General features: G+C 54.3%; 3 protein-coding genes across 5 annotated transcripts; 1 reads left to right on the top strand and 2 right to left on the bottom strand.

The window, feature by feature from the left end:
* Positions 1-823: 823 nt before the first annotated feature.
* On the bottom strand, positions 824-10,978 carry CHRD (chordin). The gene is made up of 23 exons (XM_054713108.1): positions 10,831-10,978; positions 10,504-10,607; positions 9,907-10,036; positions 9,642-9,770; positions 9,449-9,548; positions 9,237-9,324; positions 8,275-8,416; positions 8,021-8,161; positions 7,855-7,937; positions 7,629-7,776; positions 7,362-7,468; positions 7,122-7,241; positions 6,344-6,500; positions 5,780-6,000; positions 4,934-5,047; positions 4,337-4,612; positions 4,159-4,252; positions 3,987-4,043; positions 3,220-3,323; positions 2,639-2,741; positions 2,081-2,235; positions 1,805-1,904; positions 824-1,228 (listed from the first exon to the last, which is right to left on the bottom strand). Exons 1-23 carry the CDS (start codon positions 10,976-10,978, stop codon positions 1,173-1,175), a joined length of 2,877 nt encoding a protein of 958 aa, XP_054569083.1. The 3' UTR covers positions 824-1,172.
* Positions 10,979-14,709: 3,731 nt separating this feature from the next.
* THPO (thrombopoietin) lies at positions 14,710-18,105 on the top strand. Of its 2 annotated transcripts, XM_008157548.3 has the most exons (6): positions 14,710-14,722; positions 14,959-15,086; positions 15,326-15,412; positions 17,125-17,292; positions 17,528-17,608; positions 17,725-18,105. In XM_008157548.3, the coding sequence occupies exons 1-6, from the start codon at positions 14,710-14,712 to the stop codon at positions 18,103-18,105; spliced, it is 858 nt and encodes a 285-aa protein (XP_008155770.3). The 2 variants fall into 2 exon arrangements, with proteins under 2 accessions (XP_008155770.3, XP_054567375.1); XM_054711400.1 differs by having other exon boundaries at positions 17,545-18,105.
* A 4,005-nt stretch (positions 18,106-22,110) lies between these two features.
* Positions 22,111-26,167, bottom strand: POLR2H (RNA polymerase II, I and III subunit H). Of its 2 annotated transcripts, XM_008157544.3 has the most exons (5): positions 25,833-26,151; positions 24,673-24,756; positions 24,497-24,590; positions 23,420-23,503; positions 22,111-22,470 (listed from the first exon to the last, which is right to left on the bottom strand). In XM_008157544.3, exons 1-5 carry the CDS (start codon positions 25,903-25,905, stop codon positions 22,353-22,355), a joined length of 453 nt encoding a protein of 150 aa, XP_008155766.1. In that variant the 5' UTR covers positions 25,906-26,151; the 3' UTR covers positions 22,111-22,352. The 2 variants fall into 2 exon arrangements, with proteins under 2 accessions (XP_008155766.1, XP_008155767.1); XM_008157545.3 differs by lacking the exon at positions 23,420-23,503 and having other exon boundaries at positions 25,833-26,167.
* Positions 26,168-27,180: the final 1,013 nt, after the last annotated feature.

The following is a 27,180-nucleotide window of genomic DNA, read 5'->3' as shown; positions in this document are numbered from 1 at the left end:
CAATGGGCTAAGACCATAACTTCTCAAGCACAGCGCACCATGCCTATCCCTAAATAAGAAGGCGCTGGTTTCCCCTTACTACTACCTCAGTAGGTCATAAAATTCCAGACTCATTTCATCCCACATTGTTTATACAAAAGACAAGCCTGCAGGTGCGTGTATTTGACAGCTCTCGATCCTGACGCTCTTATTTCCCACAAGCCTGTGCGGTCTGTGGGAGTGCCCAGGTGCTGGTGGCAGGAAAGGGGAGAAAGGAACAAGGGGCCTTATTCCGTCCATCACTTAGATAAGCTCAGCCAGGAACTGGACTAGGGCTGATTCCAATCCGCTCTGATCCAGAATTTCCCCAGAACTGATCCAGAATGCAATTAGTTTCCAGGAAAGATTAACAGGAAGTGTTTGCCTCATTTTAGATAAAGAAAATAGAGGCTGGTTATACTTTTTTCTCTTTTGGGAGCAACTTCAAACATGGAGTCAGCAAAAATGCCAGCCATGGGGAGACCAGTGGAAACCAAACTTGCACTTCATTTCTGCTTCAGAGTGCCATCGTTCTTGAGGCTCTAGTCCACCTCAAAGACAGGCCCAAGCTTCTCTGTGGAATCAGGCCTGCCAGCCAGCTGCTGTGCCATCTGCTTCATCTCAGGTCTCTTCCTGCTCCCCAAGGGTCCGAGCAAAGCTCCCGGAGCCAGAGTTCATCTCTCCACCCTCCTACTCTCAGACCCTTGTCCATGGGGTCCCTGGCCATAAAGAAAGACCTTTAGCTCAAAGATTGAAAAAGATGTTTTAATAAATACAAAAATCTTCAATAATGACTCTGCTCAGCTCAGGGGCAGCAGGAGTGAAGTAGGGGGGGGACCCTTGGTGCTGAGTGAGGATAAATTAAAAATCCCAACAAGCCAGTGACATTATGTACAGAAGGAAAGGGGTTGGGCTTCCAAGGCAGAGGCCAGAGGGTGACAGGGCAGGAGCTGGAGTGGACATGGCCGTGGTCTGCCCTGACAGCCCCTCCCCCTTGTGGAGCTGTGGTCCCAGAGGTAGTGGGGGAGGGAGAAGAGGCAGAAAAGAGGAGCCAAAGGCACTGGGTTTCCCGCAGGAGGAGGCAGGGTCCTCGGCGCCACTCCTTCTCCCAGCCCAGGCCCCATCCTCTTGGTCATGGGCCTTCCCGCTGCTCCCTAGGAGCCCGGGGCTTCTTTCTTCAGCTCTGGAGCTGTCCTGGTCTCTGGGGCTGCTGAGGACAGAAGGGAGCGAACTTTGGAGAAGGAGAGAAGGAAATGATGTGGCACGGAGAGCCCAGCAAAGTATCCCTGTTCTGGTCCCAGAAAGGTCAGTATTTTCTAAGCAAGTCAGCACAGAACAGCTGTGTAACCTTAACCTAGTAGCCTAACTCCTGGGAGCTTCAGAAATCTAATTGGTAAAGAAAAGATTATGCCTGGTCGGCGTGGCTCAGCGGTTGAGCATCGGCCTATGAACCAGGAGGTCACGGTTTGATTCCTGGTTGGGGCACGTGCCCAGGATGTGGGCTTGATCCCCAGTGTGGGGCATGCAGGAGGCAGCCAATCAATGATTCTCACTGATGTTTCTCTCTCTCTCTCTCCCTCTCCCTTCCTCTCTTTCTAAAAATCAATAAAAACGTATTTTTTTACAACAATGGAAGATTACCAATAACAAGCCCACCAGGTCAGCTGTGAGGGCAGAATAGAGTGGCAATTGTGAAGCAGAGGGCACTGTCCCTGGCACACGGCGGGTGCTCCCCTCCCTCCTCAGCACCCCACGGTCAGCGCTGCCCCTGGGTCCCCTCACTTACCTCGGCGGGGCGTGCAGTGGGAGCAGCAGCGACTCTCCTTCCCTGAGCCGCAGGACAGTGGCAGCGAACAGTCATCTCGCTCACAGTGGGGCACCCCTGCCTGAGGCAGGACAGAGCGGATCCTGAGGGTCCCCAGAGGCACGGGGGCACAGCAGCCTTCAGCCTCTTTAGGGAGGGAGGGCTGCCCCCAGGACCCTGCCCTCCCTGGGAAGGTCGCCCTAGTCCAGGTCAGGCCTCCAATGCCCACCTCACACAAGCCCCTCACGCCTCACTTACCCCACATCTGCAGGTGATACAGCTCATCTCCCCAAAGGGGGGCACTGAGGGGTGCCAGCTCTGGCTCTCCGGAAACCACTGCCCTGCAAACCGGCAGCCCCGGGGCCCATCGGCCTGCATGGGGTCCCCCAGTTGGAGGTGGGTTCCTGACCCCACTGTTGGAAGGGAGAGAGGGAGATGAAGAGGAAGAGGTCAGTAGATCTGAGCTCTATGAGGGCCACCCAGGTTTTATTTGTCTTTGAATCTCCAGCACCTAGCAGTTTCTGGCCCTTAGTAGGTGATAAATCTGGATGGATGGATGGATGGTTGGATGGATGGATGGATGGATGGATGGATAGATGGGGCAGGAACTAGAACCCATCATAGCCCACTGATACATGCACATCTTTCCATTGTGTTTAGAACCCTGGCTCCAGACTAGGCACAGAGCGGTGCCCAGGAAATGCTGAATGAGCTGAGAAGTCCCTTCCATCCACCCTCACTGTGCATCCCCTCACCCAGGACAAGGCGTGAAGGGCCCTATCTGCCCCAAGAGGCCTCAGTGCCCACGCCCCTCACCTGGACACTGTTTGCAGCAGTCAGTGGGGTTGGCGCGGACAGGCTGGGCACAGGCCAGCCGGGGACACTGCACCTTCTCACAGTGCACCTCTCCCGTGTCCCCCTGTAGGGATCCATTGTGTGAGGGGTGTTAGGAAGGAGGGGGAGCACTCCTGCTTCCTCCCTCTCCTTCCGCGTACCTCGAGTAATATATCCATGGCCTTTTGCTCAGGCCCTGGGCTGGTGCTTTATATACCTGAACTAAATGCTCACTGTCGCCCTGCCAGGCAGGTGCCAGCACATCCGCTCACAGGAGAGGAAAGTGCAGCTGGGGCGGGGGGGGGGGGGGGAGGGCGGCACAGGAAGCGCCCGGGTTACATGGAGACAATGGAGACAGTCAGCTGGCAGAATTCACACAGGTCACCCTTGCCCTTCTCCTGCAGGAAGCCAGCTCTCAAAGCCCAAAGGACTTTCCCATATTATTTTGATCTTTGAGCCCCCCTCACCAAGGCTGGGCTTTTCCTCTCCTGGAGCCCCCTTCCCATCTCTGCAGCCCCCCCACCCCCGGGGTTATAGCACTGGGGAAGACTGAGCAGCCATACCTTGCAGGTGCAGACGGCGCACTTAATTAAGCCAAAAGGGGGAACGACGGGGTGCCACCGGGTACCCGCTGCCCGCCAGCTCCGGTCACCATCAAAATAGCAGCCTGGTGGCAGACAGTGGCCAGCTGCCATTAGTACTGAGCTCCTTGGCTGGATCCAAAAACCAAGGCTTCAGGCTCAGGCCAACCCCACACCCTCTAACCCCTGGGCCCATTCTTGGGCCAGTCACTCTAATGAAGCCTATCAGGTGTTGTGCCGCGCCAGCACAGCCAAGGGTTCGGCGAGCCTGAGCCAGGGCGACGAAGGATGGAGAAATGATAGACAAAGAGAAAAGGCTGGGTCTAGGTGGATCTTCTGTGCCTGGCTGAGGCCACAGAACAGATCCAGACTGCAAAGCTGAGGCTTTATTTATAATCAGGGACAAACAAGGTAATCTGCAATGTTGTTGTAAGTTTCACTTGTTTTGGCAGCACTTGCTGCCCCTCCCACAGCCCACTAGCTACCCAGGAAAGATCTAGGGAGCAGTCACAAGATCAAGCTTAATTATGCTTAGAGGACTGTGCCCTCCAAGCTGGGACTTGTCTGTGACTTTGCCAGCAGGTCAGTCCGAGGCTTAACCCTATAACCGCTTCCTACAAGGTGTCACTGAAATCTGTATCCCTCAGCCTTCACCCACCCATATCTATTCTCACCCTACCGCCCCCCTCCTGATCCCACCCAACAGCGCCTCTTGGTTTCCCACCCTGGCTCATACACTGCCAGCTCACCCTCTCCGGGGTCCCTGCTCCTCGGCAGCCCGGGCAGGTCTCTGACATCTTGTTTCTCTGTGGAGCCAAAAAGTAGTGAAGGCAGAGGGTGACACCCTCCTTCCCTTCCTAGAGGCCTCATCCCCCGTTGGCGGAGCCCCCGTGACTGTCTCCACGCCTGCATGGCACTCACCGGGGCACACAGGGCAGCACTGGTCCGGCACCTGCACTGGACTCGGGCAGCTGAGCAGCGGGCACACCACAGGGTCACAAATCACTGTCCGCCTCTGCAGGGAGAGGTGGGAGGTTGACTGGAGCCCTTGCCCCAGAACCCAGGCCCCAGTACGGCCTGCCTTTCCAGGGCCTCCTACCTGGCAGGTGCAGAGTGAGCAGAGTGGGTCGTAGTTAGGTGCCCAGCGAGCCCCATGGGGGCGCTGCTGTCCCTCGAAGAAGCAAGTGTTGGGGTCTCGGGCTCTCCAGGGGCTGCCAGGTTTGACTGGCGCTGGGGCATCAGGGCCAAGCACAGCGGGCAGCATGGGCAGTGCAGCTGCGCCCACTGCCTCAGGAGCCCCAGGCTTCCGGGCCTCCTCCGCCCCTGCCTCCGCCAGGCGCAGGCCGCCCACCTCGCATTGGTTGGCGAGGTGCACCTGGGAGGGGAAGGGAGCTGAGGCAGCGCCCAGGCTCCCCCTTGCGTCTCCACCAGCTGTGGCCAGCCCGCCAAGCAGAAACACCTCATCCCCTGCATGCCCCTGTGCCCCAGAAGGACGCTCTTCATCCCAGCAATCATTCTCGCTGCCAGGCACAGGGTGGCCTGCTGCCAGCCTTGTTATCTATGTGCCTCGTATGGCTTCATCCTCCCGGGCAGCAAAGCAGTGTGATACTTCCACCCCCCAGGGGCTTGGAGAGAGCAAGTGACACGGAGACACAGGGTGCCAGCCCAACTCTGATCCACCCCCACTGCTGCCTACCTGCCCTCGAAGCTCCCCTTGGGGGCTCCCCTTGGTGGAGATCAGCAGGGACGCAGTGCCCTGTGCCAGGTGCAGCAGCAGCTCAGGCTCCAGGTCCTTCACCACGCCCTGGGCCTGTGAGTAGACAGGATAAGGGATGGGAACAAGGCACTCTAGGGCTGAGTCTACTGTTCCCGACTTGCAGATGAGGAAACTGAGACCCAGGGAGATTAAATAAGGTCTCCAGGATGCAAAGCTCATTAGCAATGGTATGGAGCTCAGGAACCCAGTCTCTCTGACAACAAGTCCATGACCACCCATCTACTTCAGGGGGCGTGGTCACCCCACCTACTCCTCTGGAGGTCCAGGATATTACCTACTATTCAAGGGATCCCACCAGAGAAGGACACAGGAAAGAGAATGAATAATAAAAGGCTGGGTCAGGTTCACAGCCCGGTCTGTCTGACTCCTGAGCCCATGCCAGCTCTGCCATACCAGGCAGCCTGTTCTCTTACACACACACACACACACACACACACACACACACACACTCACACACACACACTCACACACACACTCACACACACACACACACACACACACTACCAGGCAGCCTGTTCTCTTACACACACACTCACACACACACACTCACACACACTCACACACACACTCACACACACACACACACACACACACACACACTCACACACACTCACACACACTCACACTCACTCACACACACTCACACACACACACTCACACACACACTCACACACACACACACACACACACACACACACACACACACAGCCGTTTAAGCTAAAAAGCAGATATTTTCCAAGCTGCCTCCCACCATCGCCTCCTCACCTCTGGGCCATAGAATCCCTTCAGCAGCCGCCGGGGCCCTGGCATCCCAGGTGGACCGAGGAGGTGGGCAGTGACAGTGCCCTGTTCTGAGCCACCAAGCCCAGCCAGCAGCACTTCATAGTGCAGGTGACAGTGGGTATCCAGGGAGAGCCAGGCATGCCCTGCAGCCTGACTCTGCACAGGGGGCAACACCAGGGCTCCTGCCAGGGGCACGGGCAGTGCTGGATCCGGACAGAGGAGAGGTGACAGATGAGCACGTGGCCTAGAGCAGCCGCTCAATCCCGGCTTTCCCATGTTGCCCAGCACAGACTCCATGAGCTGGCAGACACTGCCCATAGGCCCAGGGCTGGGGGAGCAGCAAGCTTTAGACCCCTGCACCATCGCAACAGGGAGGGTCTCCCAGGAGGGCCACCCTTTACATCCCCACCTAGACATCTCCAGATGCGAACTAGAGCTCAGGCAGAGAAAGACACTTCAGGCTCTCGCACTCTGACACCAGCCCTTATGTGCTTGGGTCACTGATTAGAGGGCAGCAAAGGGCAGGCAAACCCGTGGGGCACTCACTGTCATGGCGGGCGCTGTGCCCGCTGTAGGGCAGGGCGGCCACATGCCCCCGCAGCTCTCCATCTGGGAAGTCCTTGGTGGCCACGTTCAGGAACAGCTCATTCTGCAGCAGCATATGAGTCCCTCGGGCACCCAGCCCAGGGCAGACGCCCATGGCCTAGGGGACAGTGAAGGGTGAGCCCCAGCTGGAGCCTGCCAGATCCCAGATGAACCCTCCTCAGCTTTCACACAAGCCTAAGATTCCGAAGCCTTTCCATGTTTTGTGCCCCCACTACACCCATACACACTTCCCCACACCAGTCACCCTGAATAAGAACCGTGCAGGCCCAGGTTCAAGTCCCTTCTCTGCCACTTCCTACCTACATAATAACCTTGAAGAGTTAACCTCTGACCGTTCACCTCATCGTCTCTAAAATGGGTACTGTGAGGGCCAAAAATAATATAAGTAAGGCAACCAGTATAGTACGTGGCACCTAGAAAGGCTCAGTAAGTGGCAGCCATTGCCTTCACAATTAGTATATGATCTCCTGCACTGGTCTCCCTGTCTTACTCCTCTCGTTGGACATGAGCTTGCTGAGGACAGGGGCCATATCTGATTTCCTTTGTCCTCTTTGGCCTGAGTCTCACTAAAAATGTGTCCCGTGAATCAATGTATCAATGAGAGAGCCTGTGAATGCGTGAAGGATGCTGAACCTATCTGCTCCTCCAACTTAGCTTCCCACAACCCCCAGGTCGTGGTACACGGGCCCTGGGGCCCCGCTCTGCCTGTAGCACTCACTGTGTGTCCTCCCGCCTGGAGTCCAGCCATGTGGCACAGGACCGTGCGCTGGTCCCTCCGCTGAGGCTTCGTCTCCAGCGTCATGGCCACCACCTCACTGCCTGTACCTACCACTTGCACCTGGTGGGCAGAGTTGGGGAGAGCAAACTGGAGCGGCAGAGAAGGCCTGGGGCCTGAACTGCAGGCCAAATCTCTAGCCTCACTCTGCTGCCCTTCCACCTCCTGCAGCCCCTGACTTACCTGGTAGATTAGGGAGCCGTTTCCTAGCAGTGTAAGGCTGGCTGAGCCAGCGGCACCTGTCTGAACTGGGGTCAGGGCATCGGCCCCACAAAGGACACTTTGCAGGACTGCAGAGGGGCAAGACAAGTGGAGGCAGGCTGGCCCCATGGCCATTCATACCCCCAGCCCCCAGGATCCCTCCCATATCCACCCTGGCCCTGCCCCTGGCACTTGTCTAATGCCTCTCAGCTGTGTGTGTCCAGGGTGCCAGGCTCCACCCTGCCTCACCATCGCAGCTCTGCCTGGCAGCAATGTGTCCACTGATACGCAACCCTGGGCTACCCGCCCTCTCCAGGGCTATCTGCAGCTTCCCCAGCACCAGCCAGTCCATCTCCTGGGCTGTCAGGTTAGGCAGCACCTCAGCGAAGCCCGGGTCCTAGGGACAGAGCAGGATAATCGGTGGGAGCAGCAAGAGGCCAGAGCAGATGGCAACGAAAGCCAAACCTTCGCTCACCTGGGCTGAGGCATTGGCCTGGAGCTCTCGCAGCAGCTGCCCCTGGTGTAGAATCTGGAGCCGCAAGGGAACCTGGGCCGGTCCTGAAACGATGGTACCTGTGGACACCTCCGAGAGCCAGGTGCTCTCCCCGCCCGACTCACACCCCTCCCCGTATCCCACTTACCCCCACTCCTGGATTCCAGCAGCCCACGGAAGAGCAGCAAAAAATGCAAGGAGTCCTCTGTGTCACTGAGAGTGAGTAGGGTGATGCCCCCTATGCCCTGTTGTGGGGTGCCTTCCAGGGTCAGGATGGCACTGAAGGTCTCTGGGGGAGGTTAGGACCAGGAGAGCCCATCAGAAAGTCCCCTCCGCAGCCCACTCCATTCCTCGGGATAGAGAAGACAGAACTTCATGCCCAGGGGCTGTTGCTCCCCTCACCTGCAGCCAGAGCCCGGTGCCGGATGAGGGGCCCCCAGACCTCGCCTGAAGGATGAGCGGGTGTCACAAGTGCCACGTGTAGCTGCTCTGCCCTGAGGAGCCGCAGAGACAACCGAGGCACTGCTCGCCACACCCCACACACCTGGAGCAGAGAGACAAGACCCTACTCAAACAGTATGCAGGACAGGCCAGCAAAGAGGCCTGTCTGATGAAGAGGGAATACGGGAAGGAGCCCCCATGCTCTCCTAGGAAGCTTAAGAAAGAATCCAGCCCTGGCCGGTTTGGCTCATGGATAGAGTGTCGGCCTGCGGACTGAAGGGTCCCAGGTTCGATTCCGGCCAAGGGCACATGCCCAGGTTGCGGGCTCGATCCCCAGTAGGGGGCATGCAGGAGGCAGCCGATCAATGATTCTCTCTCATCATTGATGTTTCTATCTCTCTCTCCCTCTCCCTTCCCCTCTAAAATCAATAAAAATATTTTTAAAAAAAAAAAAGAAGAAGGAGCCGAAACCGGTTTGGCTCAGTGGATAGAGCGTCGGTCTGCGGACTGAAGGGTCCCAGGTTCGATTCCGGTCAAGGGCATGTACATTGGTTGTGGGCACATCCCCGGTAGGGGGTGTGCAAGAGGCAGCTGGTCAATGTTTCTCTCTCATCGATGTTTCTAGCTCTCTGTCCCTCTCCTTTCCTCTCTGTAAAAAGTCAATAAAATATATTTAAAAAAAAAAAAAAAGAAGAAGAAGGAATCCAGGGGTCCAAATCCTGGCTCCACCACTTACTAGCTGTGTGACCTTGCGCAAATCACATTCTGCTACTGAGCCTCAATTTCCTCATCTGTAAAAGGGGCATATAACATCAGTGCCTTCCTCCCACTGGACTGTTGTGAGGGCCAAAGGAGGTAATGCAGAGCACACGCTCAGCACAGTGTCCAGACTAGATAAACACTCATAAATGGCATCATCTCACCAAGCCATCTTGGGTCGGGGCTGCAGGGTGTTCAAACAGGACGCTGCCAGTGGAGTCTGAGAAGCGGATTCGGGTTGGACGGTCCAGCCTGGGAATGGGGGTCAAGGGGAGCGCGGACTCTGAGCCTCGGCCCGAAGCAGCCCCTCCAGCCCCTCCAGGCTCTCCCGCCCCAGCGCCCAGCCCGCTCTTCCTCCCTCCTCGCCCGTCCTCACTGCCGGTAGGAGATGGAGAAACGCAGACTAGAGCGCAGCAGTACCACCCGGGCCCTGGCCACGGCCTGCGACCTCGGCCCCGTCAGCAGCGCCACGAAGTCTGGGAGAGAAGGAAGATGTCCCTAACCGTCTTCACCCGCTGCGACGGCCGCGCCAAAACCGCGACCCCGGTCCTGGCTGGGTCCCTGCCTACCCGTGTGGCCGTCCCCACGCGCCCGGTCCTCGGCGCCCGGCTCCCCGCGGTCGCTGTAGCTGCGGTGCTCCGGGTCCCGCGGATACTCGAAGGCCAGGCCGGGGGGCTGCTTCTCCGGGCCGCTGCGCTCTGCGCCGGGGGTGGGGGCGCGGGCTTCAGCGGGGCGCGGCAAGGGCCCGGGGGCCGCTCCGTCCGCCCCGGAGGAGGGGCTCGGGACCCAGCACCCCGCCCCGCCGCCCTCCCCTCGCCGCGGAGCGGGCCTTACCCGGCGGGCAGGTCTGGCAGCAGTGGCCCGGCAGCTGGCGCGGCTGCCCGCAGCTCAGGGCTGGGCACTCGGGTTTAATGTTCTTGCAGCTGACCTTGCCCGGGCCCCTCCCGCGGCGACCCCACTGGGGCTGCTCACGGAAAAGACAGACAACGGAGTGAGTGTAAGGCACCGACCCCAAGACCCAAGGAGCGGGGTGTCAGGGACCAAGGTCCCGCCGAGGCAGACACTGCTCCTTCCAAGCTGCGGACAAGTTACTCACACTCTCTGGGCCTCGGGGTCCCTGCCTGAAAGTGGGGACCCTAACCATCTACCGAGGGGGGCTGTGCTAGGCGTTAATACGGGAGAGACCGATGAGAGGGAGCTGGCAAACAGCCCGACGCCTAGCGGGCGACCCAGAATGGTCCACACCTGAGCCTGGACGGGGGCGCTTCCCCCCCCCCCATCTCCGCCGGGAAAGGACCCCAGATTTCTGCAGGCTCGCTTCTTTCTCCTCGCCATCTCCGCGTCCACTCCGACACCCAGGACCCCAGTGCCCCCCGCCCCGCCCGCGAGGGCCCCCCCCCCCCCCCGGCCAGCGCCGTTGGGGGCACTCACCGTCTCGCAGGCGCACAGCACGCAGCGCATCACCCCGAAGGGCTCCCCCAGGTCCGGGTGCCACGTCTCGTCCAAGGCATAGACCTTCCCGCCGAAGGAGCAGCCTGCGGGGACGGGGCCCGCTGGCAGCCGCTGTCCCGCTCCTGCCGGTGCCCGCCCCGGGCGCTGCCAGCGGGCCCTGGGTCCCCGGCACCGCGCGCCTCGACCCCCGCCCCCCCTCCCGGCCCCCCGCCGCGCCGAACCACCTGCGCCCGCGCCCCCTCGGGGCGGGCACGGACTCGCCCCCAGCGGACTTCCCTCCCGCTCCTCCCCGGGGCGCCCACCTACCTGCCGCTCCCCGAATGGGCAGCGGCTCCTTCTCGGGCCGGATGGGCAGCGCGGGCGGCTCGGGGCCGGCGCCGCGGGCCGGCCGGGGACCGAGCAGCAGGAGCCCGAGGAGCAGCAGCGGGGCCGGCGGGGCCGGGAGGCTCGGCATGACGCGAACCGGACAGCTGGGGAGGCGGGAGGAGGAGGGGGCAGGAGAGGGAGGAGGGAGGCGGGAGGAGGGCCGGGCCGGGGGCGGTGCGGCGGAGGGGCCGGGGCCAGGGCCCGGGCAGTGCGAGGGGCTCGTCGGGCGGCCGCGGAGTCGGCGCCGGGCCAGGCGAGAGAGAGGCCGGGAGCGCGAGCGGTCGGCTCTGACCCGGCGGTCCGCTGCTCTGGTGCCCCGGGCGCCGCGCTGGCCCGTTTTATGCCCCGAGCTCCGCACCCCGGCCGGGGGCCTCCTCCTCTGCAAACGGGGCGGCGGCGGCGGTGGCTCGGCGAGGGGCCGGGCTGAGCCCGGGGGGTCCGGCCCAGCCGCCGCGGCCCGGATCGCGAGTGGGGGAGGGGAGGGAGGGGCTGGGACCGGGCAGGGGAGGAGGGAGGGGCTGGAGGGCCAGGGGGAGCGAGGGGGGAGGGGAGGGGGAGGGACCAGGGGGCGCGAAGAGGGGAGGAGAGGCAGGTCTGGAGGGCCCCCCCCAGCCCCCCCTCCACTGCCGGTGGCCCCAGGGTGGCTGGACCAAGCAGGAGGTGCGTGTCCCGCCCAGGATGAGAACCCCAGGCCAGGGAGGGGCAAAGGCTAGGCCTGAGGCCTGGGCCGGGATTCGGTGGTTCCTGCGGGAAGGATGAAGACTTGTCTTTAAGGGTGACGATGTCAGGAGAGGCCTGTCAACCGATCTCCCCCTGACTCTGGGCTCACAGCACCTCTCAAACCCCACCCACCCACTTTCACTGCCTAGCCTGTGTCCCCACCTCTTGTCTGAGGTCTCTCCTCATTCTACTGTTCACGGGGTCGGGAACTTAGCCAGAAATAGACTGTGTCCTTTCCGCCTGGTGACAGTTCCCTCCCGGCTGTGTAACCTGTCCTCAAGATCATCCAACCACCATCGTCCCCACCTGACCTGCTTTCTCACCTCTTCCTTCACCGCGGGCTGCGGGGACCCTCAGCCTCCCCACTCACCTCAAACTCCTCTGTCTCGGTTGGTTTCCTGGTCATGACTGCCTCCCTGTCCCCTCCCACCCACCCACCCACACCACCCCAACCATCCCAGCACCCTCCTTCCTAATCTTGGGAGGCATCTCATCTGGTTGAGATGGAGAATTCCGGGATCTAGGCCATACTCCTTAGCAGACAGCCCCATCCTGCCTGGGGAGGAGGAGCAGGAGAGAGCCTGAAGAAGAACTGGGGGGGTAGGGGGGGGGGGGATGGGAACAAGGTCAGGCCAGGAGGCCCTGAGGACAGAGGCTGTGGGGAGCCTGGGACTGAGAGGAAAGTAAAGGAACTAGAGGCAGGGCCAAAGGAAGAGGGGGGCTAGGCCAGCAGGAGGTATGGGGGGGGGGGGGTGGAGAATAGCAGCTGTCTTTCCTAAGACTGGGACACATGGGCCTGGTTATTCCTCTTGTCACATGTGGAATGGTAGGAGATGGAAGAGGGAGAAAGACCCGGCAAGCAAAGGAGTACACTGGCAGAGAGAAGTGGGCTTAGCTGTCCGAGCCAATGGGCCCCAGCACACACCCCCTCACTGTGCAGTCCTTTCAAACTGTCCAAACCCTTTCCCCATAACGCTGACCTCTGACAGCGTCATTCTCTAATACAGGCAATACCCATGTTCCCACTCAGAAAGGGGGTATAAGACACTACCCCCTAGGGGTTATAGGAGAGAGAAGCAGGAAGGCAGGAGCCTTATTGGATTTCAGCAGCAGGTGTGGTATCTCGGGAAAAGAAATTTGGCCAGCCAGGAACTGAAAACAAAAATGTCCTGCTGGATTCCTCCTGGAAAAAAACAACCTGTTCCCCTCCCATCTGCTCTCCAGCCAGGTCCCAGGTTGCGCATTTCCTAGGAAAAGACAGACCCTCCAGGTGGTGTGTGTGGGTGGAGGAGCTGGGCTCTGATAGTAGACCATGGTCCAGGCAGGGGCTCCAGGTCCAGTGAGGGTGGGAGGAGAAGGCGTCACTTCCGGGGGCCCTCCGCAGTGTCTGGTGGCTCCCTGCTCTCTGATTGGGCAGAAGTGGCCCAGGCAGGCGTGTGACCCCACTGCTGGGAAGGGGCTATGCCCCAACGCCACAAGCTTTCCTACCCATCTGCTCCCCAGCGTGCCTTCTGCTCTGCACCTGGGTCCTGGAGCCCTTCTCACCCGGTGAGTGGCAAGCAGGGCTTGCAGTTAAGTGAGGGTAGGAAGGACAGGAAAGAGGAATTGGGCTCTCAGCTGGGGGAGGGGCGGGCAAACTGGAACCTACAGGCACTGACCTTTGTCAGGAAGCGTGTGGCCTTCCCAGAATGGGAGGAGTAGGACAGAGCAGGGGTAGGGGGTGGGGTGCTGTGTTCTGAGGGACTGATCACAGACTTCATAGAATACAGCACAGTCCCGGCGGGCACTAAGGAAAGGAGGCATGGGCTGGGGGGTGGCGGGGGGGATGAGAAAGGAAGTATATTATTAGGACTTGGGGAACACGGCGCCAAGGTGGACACAGCTCCAATCTTCATTCTTACCCAGTCATTCCTAATTAGCTTAAGGTTCAGAATCCAGGGGCTGGGAAGCTGGGTCAGGCAAGCCAGGGCACAAGGAGAGAGGGTGATGGGAGGAGGGTTCCTGCATGTTGACAGACCTATAGGAAATCCCAATATTGAAACAGGTGCAGGCCTCTTTGCACAACTTGTGAAAGAAGGAGGAAGCCATGTGGGGGGTCCTGTGAAGGAACCGGAAGGGGTCTGAAGAGGGGGCAGGGAGGAAGGTATGGGCTATGAGGTGTGGTGGGTGGCCGTGGCGAGGTATACCATGTAAGGAGGGCATCATCTCACTCAGTAGGTATCCATTCCTGGACAACTTGCCTCAGGAAGAAAGTCTCGGGAATGTTAGCCTACCTCCTTGCCTTGGAAAACCCAGTATTTCAGAACTTGGTGTGCAAAGAACAACTTTAAGAGGCTTTATGTGTGGGAGTAAATAGGGGAAGAATGAGAGGTTAAGTTCTCCCATGCCACCTTCTCTTAATCTTTTAATCAATGACTTATATTAGTCCAATGTTTTGTTTTTTGTTGGTGTTGCTTATTTGTTTGTTTTTGCCTAATTCCACTTCCCAGCCCCACTCCACAAGCTACCCCTCCGTACATTGTACATACATATTTGCTAGTTCCCCATCCTGGCCTTATCCTGGTTTCCCCCCTCTTCTTCAGGTTTGTGCCACAGTGCTCCATTCTCTATCCCCATTCCAGATTTTATGCAACCAAACAATCAAGGTTGCTCAGAATTTGAGGCCCATTAAGATGTGTGTTTGTGTACATATCCTGTCCTGCTGCTCTCGGCAGGAGGCACCAAACTCGTGTCAGATTCACTGAGAAACCCTGACAAAGAGGAGACACCATATGCTACTCTCACAAGAAAACGTGGGAGCACTCAGAGCTTTAGCAGTTCTAGGCTGGTCAGTCAGCATCGCAAGCCCTCCCAGCATCTGTTCCCCCAGCCAGAGTATCTTCCTTAAAACTTGAATAAGTGTTCATCAGCCCCGTCACTTGCAGGATAGATTCCAGACCCTCTTCCTCAGCCCACCTGTGCCGCGCCCCACCCAACTCTGTGTGCCCCACCCCACTCTGCCCAGAAGTGCAAGAGCCCAAGCCGCCTCCATGGCCCCAGGAAGGATTCAGGGCAGAGGCCCCATACAGGGAGCCACTCCAGCCAGACAGCCTGGCCAGAATGGAGCTGACTGGTAAGCACACGCTGGCGAGGCTGAGAGCCAAATCAGAGCACGGTAGAAGGGGAAAGAGAAAGGAGATATGCCGCAGTGGGGGAGGGCTGGGAGAACCCAATTTCCGAGGAATGAGGCATCGGAGTGGCAGATTCCATGGGTTTCAGGCCTGGGTCCTAAATGGGAATTCCTGGACCACCACCCAACAATGATTTCTTCCTGATCCACCCCTTCCGACCTGCCTCTCCTGATCTCAGAACTGCTCCTCGTGGTCATGCTTCTCCTAACTGCACGACTGACCCGGTCTAGCCCGGCTCCTCCTGCCTGTGACCCCCGACTGCTAAATAAACTGCTACGTGACGCTCATGTCCTTCACGGCCGACTGGTGAGAACCCCCAAACACTGTCCCCTCTGCCCGTTTAACTGGTAAGATACCCTCACTCCCTGATCCAATCCCTGTTCTTCCAATATTGTCTTTGGTAAGACCATGACCTTGACAAGGGTTATGATTGGCAATCAAGCTCTCCTCTAAAAGCTAATCTGGACCTATTACTCATGGACGCATCTTGGTCATTAGGTTACCATGTCCTTTCTCTTCCCCTCTCCCACCAATTTTTTCAACAGAGCCAGTGCCCAGACACTCACCCTTTGTCCACACCTGTCCTGCTGCCTGCTGTGGACTTCAGCTTGGGAGAATGGAGAACCCAGACGGTAAGAAAGCCACCCCTTCCCTGGGTTTCTCTAAGTCCTGTCTTCGTCGGTTTCCTGTTGCTTCCTGTGGGTTCTTTAAAATTCCTGAGTTCTCTGAAAATATCTCATCTTCAGCTTGGCCACTCTAACCCAATCTACATTCTACTGTGATAACATCCTCTGGACAAGAGGATGACTTGCAGTGCCAGTGTGTTAAATAGATTCAAAGCTGAACAACATGAAAAGCTGGATAGAGGTCTCTCATGGGCCATGCCTTTGACTTATTCCAATTCAAGCTTCTTCAGTTGGCATGAGTAAGTAAGACTGATCTGTCATCCACAGATGACACAAAGCTGGGAACCACCACAAAAATAACAAAAGACAGAATCAAAATTCAAGTCACTGAAAGGCGAGGTTCAAAACATGGTGGAATTTAACAGAGATAGATAAAAAATTCTACATGTGTAAAGTACTCGAGCAAAGTCCTATTCCAGCTTGCAGGCCACAATGCCCTACTTCCCTCATATAAACTTCTGGCCCTAGAATTTACTATGAAAAGGATCCAGGAGGGTTGAGTTGACCCCAAACTTCACATGTAACAACATTATTGAGGCAGCTATTTAAAAACCTAGTGGTTCTGGGTAGCTTTCAATGTTTAGCACCAATAATGTGGAAATATTCCCATAAAATTCCGAGTGGACTGCACTTAAAAATACTGGACTAAGTACTAGACACACGCTAATTTATTCAGAGGACCTATTAAACTAACATATACCCAGGAGGAAACAACCTGAACAGTAAGAGATTAGAAAACATGTTATATGAGGAATGGTTTAAAAAAATAAAAAGCCTGCCCTAGCTGGTTTGGCTCAGTGGATAGAGCATCGGCCTGCGGATTGAAGGGTCCCGGGTTCGATTCCGGTCAAGGGCGCATGCCCGGGTTGCGGGCTTGATCCCCAGTGGGGGACGAGAAAGAGGCAGCCAATCAGTGATTCCCTGTCATCATTGATGCTTCTATCTCTCTCTCCCTCTCCCTTCCTTTCTGAAATCAATAAAAACGTATTTAAAATTTTTAAAAATAAAATAAAAAAGCCTGTCAGATTAGCTTGTACTAAGCGGCAGTCTCATGGTATAGCATGTGGAGATTTAGTCGGAGGCTCAGGAAACCACTGGGAAGGAGCACTCCATGGTAGGTCAACTCTTCTATCCTCAAGACCCCTGCAATCTCATTCTCCCTTTGGGTCCTAGGGGGCTGGGCTAGGGGAGGGCAGCTCCTAGAGAGCCTTTAGTTCCAGCTCTGCCACGTACCAGCAAGCCCTTCCCTTCACCTTTATGCTCTTTATGATGGTTTCATCTCTACATTCAGTTAAAAAAGAATCACATGATCCTAAGATTTTGTAGCAGAAAGAGATTTTTTTGCAGCACTAGAACCAAGAGGCAAATGCCATAAAAGGGCAGATTTCGGTATAATGTAAGAAAGAAAGAAAAGGAGCTTTTCTGACTGAAAGGAAGTGTAAGACCAGGCAGGGTTACCGGACACTGGAGTTATTCAAGCAGAGGCTGATGACCAATTGTCGGGAGACTGTGAAGGAATTCCTGTGCTGGGTGGGACCTTGGTCCTGTCCAATTCTCAGCTTCTATGATTCATTCTGCTGGCTACTCCTCCCAGCTTCCCACCCGCTATTAGCATGCCCTTTGAAGCAGTGCACTTCTCTCGTCCATCTCTTTCCCAGGAGCAGACCAAGGCACAGGACGTTCTGGGGGCGACGACCCTCCTGCTGGAGGGAGTCATGGCAGCACGGGGACAACTGGGACCCACCTGCCTCTCATTCTTACTGGGGCAGCTTTCTGGACAAGTTCGCCTCCTCCTTGGGGCCCTGCAGGGCCTCCTTGGAACCCAGGTAAGTCCCCAGTCAAGGGAACTATAGGAAATGTCCCTCTTTTCTGACTCAGTCTCCTTAGAAGGCCTGAGGGAAGAGGAATTCTAAGAATCTTGAGGTAGTAGAGATGACCTCCCAAGGAATGCTCCCTCCCAGCCATAAAGCCTGGATGCTGGTACCCTATCTTCCCACATAGACAAGGGAGGCATGAGATCTGGCCCAGGTCTCTGGCCTCAGGCCCATCCTCTGCCCTCAGCTTCCTCCACAGGGCAGGACCACAGCTCACAAAGATCCCCATGCCATCTTCCTGAGCTTCCAACAACTGCTCCGAGGAAAGGTGCGTTTCCTGCTGTATGCAGTAGGGCCCACCCTCTGTGCCAAGCGGGCCCTACCCACCACAGCGCTCCCACACAGTACCTCTCTACTCCTCACACTGAACAAGCTTCCAAACAGGACTTCTGGATTGTTGGAGACGAACTCCAGCGTCCTGGCCAAAACTACTGGCTCTGGACTTCTGAAGAGGCTGCAGGGCGTCAGAGCCAAGAGGCCTGGTCTGCTGAACCAAACCTCCAGGTTCCTAGGCCAAATCCCTGGACAACTGAACAGGACACACGGACCTTTGAATGGAACTCATGGACTCTTTCCTGGACCCTCACCCAGGGCCCTAGGAGCCCTGAATATTCCTCCAGGAACTTCGGACATGGGTTCCCTGCCACCCAACCTCCAGCCTGGATATTCTTCCCTAACCCTTCCTCCCACTGGACAACATACACTCTTCTCTCCTTCACCCTCCGTGCCCACCCCCACGGCCCAGCTCCAACTCCCGCTTCCTGACCCTTCTGCTGCCATGCTCAACCCCACCAGTCCTCTCCTAGCGGCGGCGCACCCTCAATTCCAGAATCTGTCTCGGGAGGAGTAAGGTGCTCAGGCACTGCCCACACCAGCAGTGTCTCCCATTGTAATTCTCTTACCCGGAGGAGAGGCCCGGGAGACAACTGCAGCTCCACCAGGTTTCCTGCTTTCCCTGGAACCCACAGCCCTGGTAAAGGCAGATACATAGGACAGAAAGGGGATAGTTTTTCACTGTTTAAAACACCAGAAGCTATTTTTTTTAAATATGTTTTTATTGATTTCAGAGAAGGGAAGGGGGAAGGGAGAGAAACATTGATGTGAGATACACCGATTACTGCTTCTTACATGCCCCCTCCTGGGAATGGAGCCTGCAACCCAACCTGGGCATATGCCCTGACCAGAATCGAACCAGCGACCTCCTGGTGCATGGGATGACGCTCAACCAACTGAGCCACACCGGCAGGGCAGAAAAAGCTATTTTTTTAACCTATCAATAATATTCACTAGAGCAGCTAGTTATCGTTGGTCTATTTTCTGTACAAATTTACAACTTACGAATTCTCTATATGCTTTTTCGTACGATAATTCCTTAAAGGCCTGGACTGGCCTGCCCTCTGAACAAAGGTAGAGACTAATCTTATGTCAGAAAACAGAAAAGCGAGCGTTGGTTTTCTGCTCAGAACTAAGGTTAGTCTCTTTACCATAACCCTTTACCTCATTCTCAATGGCATTCTGATCTCCTTTTCTTAGGAGATCCTTACCCCTGAGAAATGAATGAGACGTTGTCTCCCAGAAAGACTGTCTGAGCCTATATAAATAAAGAATAAATTAAGTACCCAAAAGCTAACTGAAAAGAAAAAGATATTCTTCTCAAAGGGCAATAGTTCTGCTCCTCCCTAACAAAATAAAAAGAAAAGAAAAGAAAAGCTAACAGGAAGCCTAGGAGTGCCTCACACCTCAGGTAAGGATGTGCAGACAGTTCAGGCAAGACAAGACCTGGAAGTGACAGCTGAGCAAACAGCCGGAGCTTCAGCAGCTCAGCAGGAAGCTTCGCCAAGCTTGGGTCCTGCCTCCCTCCTGTGGAGGTCAGGGGGAAGTGCAGGAAGTGGCATGAGTCAGCCTCCTAGGGCTCACACAGCAGGAGACACAAGTTACAACTCAAGTACAAGTTGAAGGCTCATTTCCCAATACCCAGAGGTAAATAGTATCTAAAAAGCAGCTTTGTGTGACCACCATAAACTCTGTTAGGGGATCTCCAGAGAAAAAAGCCAGGCTTATGGGGCTTTGCCCATAAATGCCATCTTGGTGCTAAGGGAGCGGAGGTTTATATTGCCCAGAACAAATCTCCACTGCAAAGGTCAACACTACCTCCAGAGGCTCCTGTAGGGAAAACTAATGGAAGTTCCTCCTCTTCCCTCCCCACCAAAAGGTCCCTATTGAATATCTAACCCATTCCCAAATCATTCTGTCTCCTCTTCCCTTCACGCAAAACAAAAAACTGTTACGACAAGGAAGTTCCTATCTCTATTCAACTGTATGCCAGTTCTTTCTTCTGGCACCCAGAGCAGCTAGGACAGGAGAGGCACGTCCACAGTGTAGGCAGAGCCAGGAACCCAGAGCTCCCAACTCTGCCGCCAATACCTAGGATCACCGGAGGCGTGCTGAAGCAGGAAGAAAGTCAGTGTGCCAGGAACCGTATGGCCTTCTTTAAGGCTCCGGTGACTCTCTATTTTATAGATGAGGGAGAAGCCAGGCAAGTTCCCAAAGGTTTCACAGCCTGTGAGAAGGAAAAGAAACACCCTCACGAGCCACATGCAGCTCATCGGCCCCTTGAGTGTGGCTCTTCCACAAAATACCACGGCCTGGGCGAGTCTATTTTGAAGTGGCGTTAGAAGAAGTTTAAGTTTAAAAAATGTGGCTCTCAAAAGAAATTTCAACCGTTGTACTGTTGATATTTGGCTCTGTTGACTAATGAGTTTGCCGACCACTGGCCTAGGCCAACTTAGTCTAAAGCGCATGCTCTCCCCAGTGCGGTGCACTGTCCAATGTTATTCAGTGATTCTATTTATTAGGAAAAATTCCCAAGTCCTTAGGGAGTAAATACATCAACAGATAAAAGAATTCTGAGTAAAAAGCCAAAGCTCTTGGTACGAGTGACCAATTTAGACATCTCCAGGTGTCCCTCTCCCCCATTATGGACAGAACAGTTGCCATGGAGAAGCTATCAACAAATGCACTAAGCTCAAAAGTGTTGTCCAAATCTCGAATGGTGTCAGTTTCTACGTGGGAAAGAATCAGTTCATCTACACTACAAATTCCAGGATGCAGTCAAGGGAATGGTAAGTGGAAATTTTAATTTACTGCAGTACTCAAGTAGAGTACATCTAATAATCAAATGAAACCCTTTGTGGTACATGAAAGAGGCAGCACCCAGAACCAGGTATGTCAAAGGGACCAGAGACAATTAGGAGTTCTCAGCACAGTCAGATGAGACAAAGATAGCAAAACTGCAAAAAGTATGTAGCCAGAAAGTTCCAGGCATCCAGTATTGGCATCTGACTTGCTCTGGGGCAAATGTAAATAACTCATGGGCTTCTTCAGTGTGAACTAATTTGTCCCTATTGAATATCTAACCCATTCTCAAATCTGTCTCCTCTTCTCTTCACACAGAACAAAACAAAAAACTGTTACAACCAGAACATTCCTATCTCTTTTCAACTGTATGCCAGTTCTCTTTCTTCTGCCGCCCAGAGCAGCTAGGACAGTCTGCTGTGCCACCCCAGAAACTACTATTAGTAATTAGGTTCTCCCACTCCAACCTAAATTCACCCTTCTCTACCTGTCTCCCACCCCAAAACTGGACTCTATGGAAAGGCTGTAGGATCCCATAAAAATCCACCCCAACCCCCACTGCATCTCCAATTTCCCTCTCCACCCTCCCCACCCCATACTAAAGCAAAAGAAACACCTTTACCTCCTCCCCTGCAGGGACCACTCATTTTCAACCCATTTCCCTAAATACTCTAACACCTCATGTAAAGACCTGAAAATGATGGGGAAGGAGATACCCCAGGCATCCCACCAGGGGACCAGCTCCCCTGGCAATACAAGAGATCAAAAGAGACAACTGCTTAATACACACTCACAAATCTCTGGATAGTTACCCTGAATTTCCCAGGGGTAATCAGAGTCCCGCATGCTTTCTCAGGGACCTTGCATGCCAGGCTGAAGAGCCAGCTCCTCTGCTGGAGTCCTTGTAAGCATCACCATTTCCTCAACTGGGTGCTTCCTCCACGTTCCAGGTGGTGACCGCAGTCAGGCTGCTGCACTGTCTCGGGCACTGGCACTGGCCTGCCAACCTCATTGGTATTGGTGCCCTGTCCGCTTCACTGGTCTGTGCAGCAGCTCCTGTTCAGTGTCACCGGTAAGAAACTTACCCTCCCTCCAGGTCACCACCAGAACACAGAGCAGACAGCTAGCTCCTCCACCTGGTCCCATAACCACCAAATCCACTCTTCCTATTTTCTTCATAGTTGTGTCCCATGCTTGTGTATAAAAGCCTCTACCCAAAGCTTCCTTCAAAATGATGAACATTTCCAGGCTACCCAAGTGACTCACTCAAGTCAACGTGATTTGACTTCTTAAGCGACTGAAAGTGTTGGAAGGACACAAGCAGGGCTCCTTGCCAATTCAAAATTCTATGCCAAATGGGGGTTATCTTCTGCGCCTGGGGTGCCCCAGGAGCCAAAAAACACCTTATCGTCTCTTGTGTAGAAAATCACATTGGAGGACAAATGTTGGGGATAGTCAGCCAGGAGACTGAGAAACCCTCAACCCAGATACCAAAAGGCTGAGACAGATCTTACATTGGATGATCATCTGGCTATGGGCCAGAGACATCATATACTATAGGCAAACTAAAAAAAAAAAAAAAAAAAAAAAAATGATTTTAAAGTAAATGGGGGGAAATTTTAAGGGGAGGAAAAGTCTGAAAAAGTAAAGTTTAATTTAAAAAAATCATACACACAAAACAACTCTGGTTCATTTTAAACTCTCCCGCTGGGTCTTTCACAGGCAAGTCAGTTTCCCACTGAGTCCAGACCAGGCAGAGAAGCACCAGTGGACGGAGAGCCAGCCCCTCCGGAACAGGACAACAGCCACTGCAACTCAGGCTTGAACAAATGTCCATGACCTGAGTGACTAGGCAGCAAGGCTGGCTTCCCAGTGGTTCAGAAGGCCAGTTTCTTCATCAGCAGATAAACTCTGGAATCCACTTCAAATCCATGCAGGTTGTTGGCATCACCCTGCAGCCTCATGAGCAGGCCCCCGTAGGACACGTAGGCAGAGCTGAAACAGAAGGTCCAGTCCCATGAGTCTGAGATTTGGAGCAGCTGTTACTCAGCAGCTCTCCAGCCCAGCCTAAGAAAAAGAGGCACCTTTCTAATGTTTTGTCACTAGGAACCAAAATTCAGACAAAAATGAATGCACAGACACATGCAAGGCAGTGTTTTTTATATTAGCAAAAGTGGAAAATACTACATGCCCAGAATAAAGGAAATGGTCAAATCAATTCAGATATATCCATTTACTGGAATGTTAGATATACAGCTATTAAAATGTTTAGGAAAAGCTCTAAACTGACATGGGAAAACATGTTTTACATAACATTAAGCAAAAAGAGTAGAAGAAAACATTGTAATAAACAACAAGATCTCAAAGAAAAAAAGCACAGAAGAAAAAAATACCTAAATTATTCAAAAGTGTTTATGTAAAAGGTTCCCTCTGGGTATGGAATTATAGATGACTTTTGTTCCTTCTTGACATTACTTCTCTGCTTTTCATATTTCTTACAAAGGGCACATATTGTTTTAATAAGATTTTAAAGAAAAGAAAAAATAGCTAGGCAGGGAAACCAAAGAACTAGGGATTGGGTTGCAGTGTAGCAACATATACATATACATACATACATACATACATACAAACACACAAGCACAAACACACCTAGCAGTTTAATTACTTAATGCTGCATTTATTTCCTAAGGAAGCAACCTTCCTTTGCACCGCACATAGCAAGATTATCAGTCTCTCATTTGGACCACCAGGGCCGAGACCCTGACAAAGAGCAAAGTGAGCAGCCTACATTTTAGACAGAAAACTGTTCCCAGAAGTTTCTTTCTGGGTCCTGCTTAGGTCTGAGGTACTTAGAGAGAGGGACCCAACACAGGAAGGATAAGCAAGTCCCAAATTCTCAGAACAGGGCAGGGTGAAAGGGTTCTCACAAGACCAAGGAACTTACAGACGTGTTGCTGCTTCAGTAGACGTTTCGTCTCCCTCAATCCTGTACACTTTTCCATACATTACATACTCAAATTGGTCAGCCCTGTGGAACAATAGAGGCAGTTATTCTTAAAAGTAGTTAACAATGCCAGGCCAGTGTTGCTCAGTGGCTGGACATCGACCCATGCACCAAGAGGTCAGTGGTTTGATTCCTGGTCAGGGCACATGCCCGGTTGGGAGCTCAATCCCCAGTAGAGGGCGTGCAGGAGACAGCCAATCGAAGTTTCTCTCGATGTTCTATCTCTCCCTTCTCCCTTCCTCTCTCTCTAAAAGTCAATAAAAACATATTTTTTAATTAGTTAACAATAATAAGAGGTTCTTTAAAATTGGTAACTACTAAGTGCCAGCATTATAGCAACAGGCACTTTCCAAATACAATATTATTTAGTCCTCACAGCAAACCTGTGAACTAGATACAACCATCTGTCTTTCACTGACAAGAAAACTGAGGCTGAAAGAGGTTAAGGTTATTCAACAAATGAGTGGTAGGACTGAGATTTTAACTCAATGGGGCTCCAAACTCCCATCACACCAAACTCCCCCCCAAGACTCAAGGCCCATACAGCCTAGGTCACTCAGTAGTCATTTCCTCCACCATCAAAAAGCTACAAATCACAAGCATGTAATCACTGCTCTGGATAAACACCTTGTTAATTGGTTTTTTTTAAAATATGTTTTCATTTATTTCAGAGAGAGAAAGTGAGAGGGAGAGATAGGAACATCAATGATGAGAGAGAATCATTGATCGGCTACCTCCTGTATGCCCCACACTGGGGATCAAGCTTGCAACCCAGGCATGTGCCCTGACCAGGAATCGAACCATGACTGCCTGGTTCATAGGTCGACACTCAACCACTAAGCCACACTACACTGGCCAGGTACCTTGCTAATTCTTAAGTGCAGCAATTTCCTTAAGTTCCTCAGATTCTGCTGATAATCATTTATTCCACGACTTAATTAAATAAGGGTCTTTCTATACCACTTATCTACTTTGTTCTCAGGCATATTTCAAGTACTCCCTTCTTCACTCCCTCACCTGGAAGGTCTATCATCTGTGGGGTTATATTCACCATCATCCAAGGTACCATCTTCATACAAGGTACTGGCTATGACCAACCGGAACTTGTCACCTGAAAGTAACGGCAATATCTGAGAGTGAAAACAGCCGAAATGGCAAAAAGTCTCCTGCTATTTTCTGTGTTCAATACTTACCCAAATCTACAGGGTAAATCTGAATGTTTACATCTAAGATAAGGTCCATCTTGAAAGATTCACTCTCACAATGCAGTCGGGACACTGGAGAGAAGTAGAGAAAGAGTGGCAGAGGGTAAGTGCCTGACCCAGGGTGACCCCGCAGACCACACTTTGGGGGGCGGAACGCAATAGAAGACTCAACCTAACCCAATTTGCATCCACTGGCGTCTCATCTGCTCTCAGAAGTGCAAACTCAATCAGAACCAGATATGCAAGAAGCAAAGTGGAGAAAATCCCAGGAAAAGAATCAAAAGTCCTCTGGCAACAAAGAATATCCAGACTCTAGGCCTGCCTCGGTGATTAAGAAACAACCTAACTTTGAGCAAAGGTTTTGTCTTTCTGTGTCAGGTGCTGTGTTGAGGGGATTATTAGGACATGTAAGAACCGGTGTTTGTCTTGAAGAACATCTCAGTTTCCAGGCAAAGGGTGAGAAAACAGAAAGAAACAATTATTGATCAGTGACAGGATAAAGAGCAACTCTTTATTATTCCAAGCAGTCAACTCTAACTCGGAGAGGGCTTCACAAAAAGCTAAAGATCCTAAGGGCAATACAAGAATATAGGTGGAAAGAGGCTTTACTCTGGGTGATGGGCTCACGATGCAGTATGCAGATGATTTGTTGAATTGTACACTTGAAGCCTGCATGGTTTTGTCAACCAATGTCACCCCAATAAACTCAATAAAAACTAAAAAAAAACAAAAAATAATATAGGTTCTGGAGTCGGATTACTTGCTGTGCAGCCTTGGGTGGGTTACTTCTCGGAGAAAAATGGGTAAGACAATGACTACCTCATGTAGACTCTTGAAAGAAATAAGACAAAGCGTGTAAGGTGCACAGTACAGCGCCTAGCGGAGTGGGCAGTGACCGGAAAGATGCCCAGGAGTTTCCTAGCACCACGAGAAAAGGCCACCCAGGCACCGGGCACAGGATGCGTGAACCCAAACAGAGCTCGGAATCTCCGTTCTTTCATCTATAAAATGTTTCCTGAGTGCGGTCCCTACATCAGGACCTGACGGTAGGCGCCTGCCACGTGGGTTGGGTGGACCGAGGCCGGGGGCGTGTCCCCAAGAACCAGATTAGTCCCTTACCCAAAACCGCCTCTAAATACCATGCTTACCTCGGTCAAACTTCTTGCCCTCCGGGTCAATGTCTTTCACATCAAAAATATCCTCAAACAGAATGCCGGCCATGGCAATAGGGCGACGAGAGTAGCACAGGGGGCGCTGACCGCGCAACCACGACCAGGAGGACGGCGCACCCCCCTCGCGCGGAGAGCACGAGCGGGAGCGGGGGGAAAGGTACCGCCAGAACAGCAACAGCCAGGAAATGGAACAACGCCTGCGCACAGACAGGCAGTAGCACGGCCACTTCCGTCGCCTAGCTCTCGGGGCATCCTAACTTCCGCCCCGAACTACTGCTTCTGAGAGCCTTCAGTGTTGAGGGCGGGCCTCAGGCCGATAACCCCGCCCCAGGGCGGGATCGCAACAGATAGACCCCCACCTCCCGCGGAGGTGGCGCGGTTTCTCGCTCTCTGCGGAGGCTCGACTGCGCCCTCTTCAGTATTCCTGTTGGGAACACTGGAACGCACGGGGCGCTACCCCAGCCAGAGACCTTGATCCTTGGCCCAGAGAAGCCCAGCCCAGCCCAGCCCAGCCCAGCCCTGCCAGCACGCGTGCTCGCCGAGGGCACAGTCCGCGCCGAGAAAGGGCGGAGCAGAACCCCGCCCCCAGAGCGCCGGCTCCGCAGGGCGCCGTCCCTAGCCCCTCCGGCTGGCACCGAGGCCCTTCAGGCCGGCCTGGCCCAGCTCGGCCCTGCTGGATGTCACCCGAGCTGGGTCCTTTCAGTTTGGGAATTTGCCATGATGTCACTCTGGGGAAGAGGAAAGCCTGCACTATCCCTGCCCCTGGTACCGCACCCGCCCCACCATTGTCCTCTTGCCCTGAGCCCTGCTCTCTTCCCCCGCACCGCCCCTGTAGCCTGGCATTGACCCCATCACACTGCCCTCCGGAGCACTGCCCCTTCAGCTTGGTACTGCTCGTTCCCTCTCCACTGCCCTCTCCCCCTGGGCACTGGTCTATGTGCCCCTTCATCCTGGCACGCTCCTCTCCTACGGATACTCTTGCCTTACCCTGCCTGCCCCTTCCTCCAGGACGCCGGCTCCTCTCACACTGCCCCCTTCCTGGGCACTGTGCCCTCCTCCCAGCCAGCACCTCTGCCTCCCACATGTCCCTCCATCCTGTTGCCTCCTCCGGCACACCGCCTGTTTCCTGGGCACTGGCCTCTGCCCTGACACTATCTCCGACACGCACACACAGGCCATCCACCCTGCGTTCACCCCACCCTCTGCTCTATCCTTCTTCGAACCCTGATGGGGAACCAAGAGCCCATCGGGCCATTTCCCCCGTGGCGGCGAGATGTCAGCAGCTACTCGGGTTTCTCCGTGGGCCCTGCCAGGAAGAAGCGAC

Source organism: Eptesicus fuscus, chromosome 3 (assembly GCF_027574615.1).
Source record: "Eptesicus fuscus isolate TK198812 chromosome 3, DD_ASM_mEF_20220401, whole genome shotgun sequence".
Taxonomy (NCBI): domain Eukaryota; kingdom Metazoa; phylum Chordata; class Mammalia; order Chiroptera; family Vespertilionidae; genus Eptesicus; species Eptesicus fuscus.
Note: the sequence above shows the minus strand (reverse complement) of the source record. Positions and strands in the feature narration are given on the sequence as shown.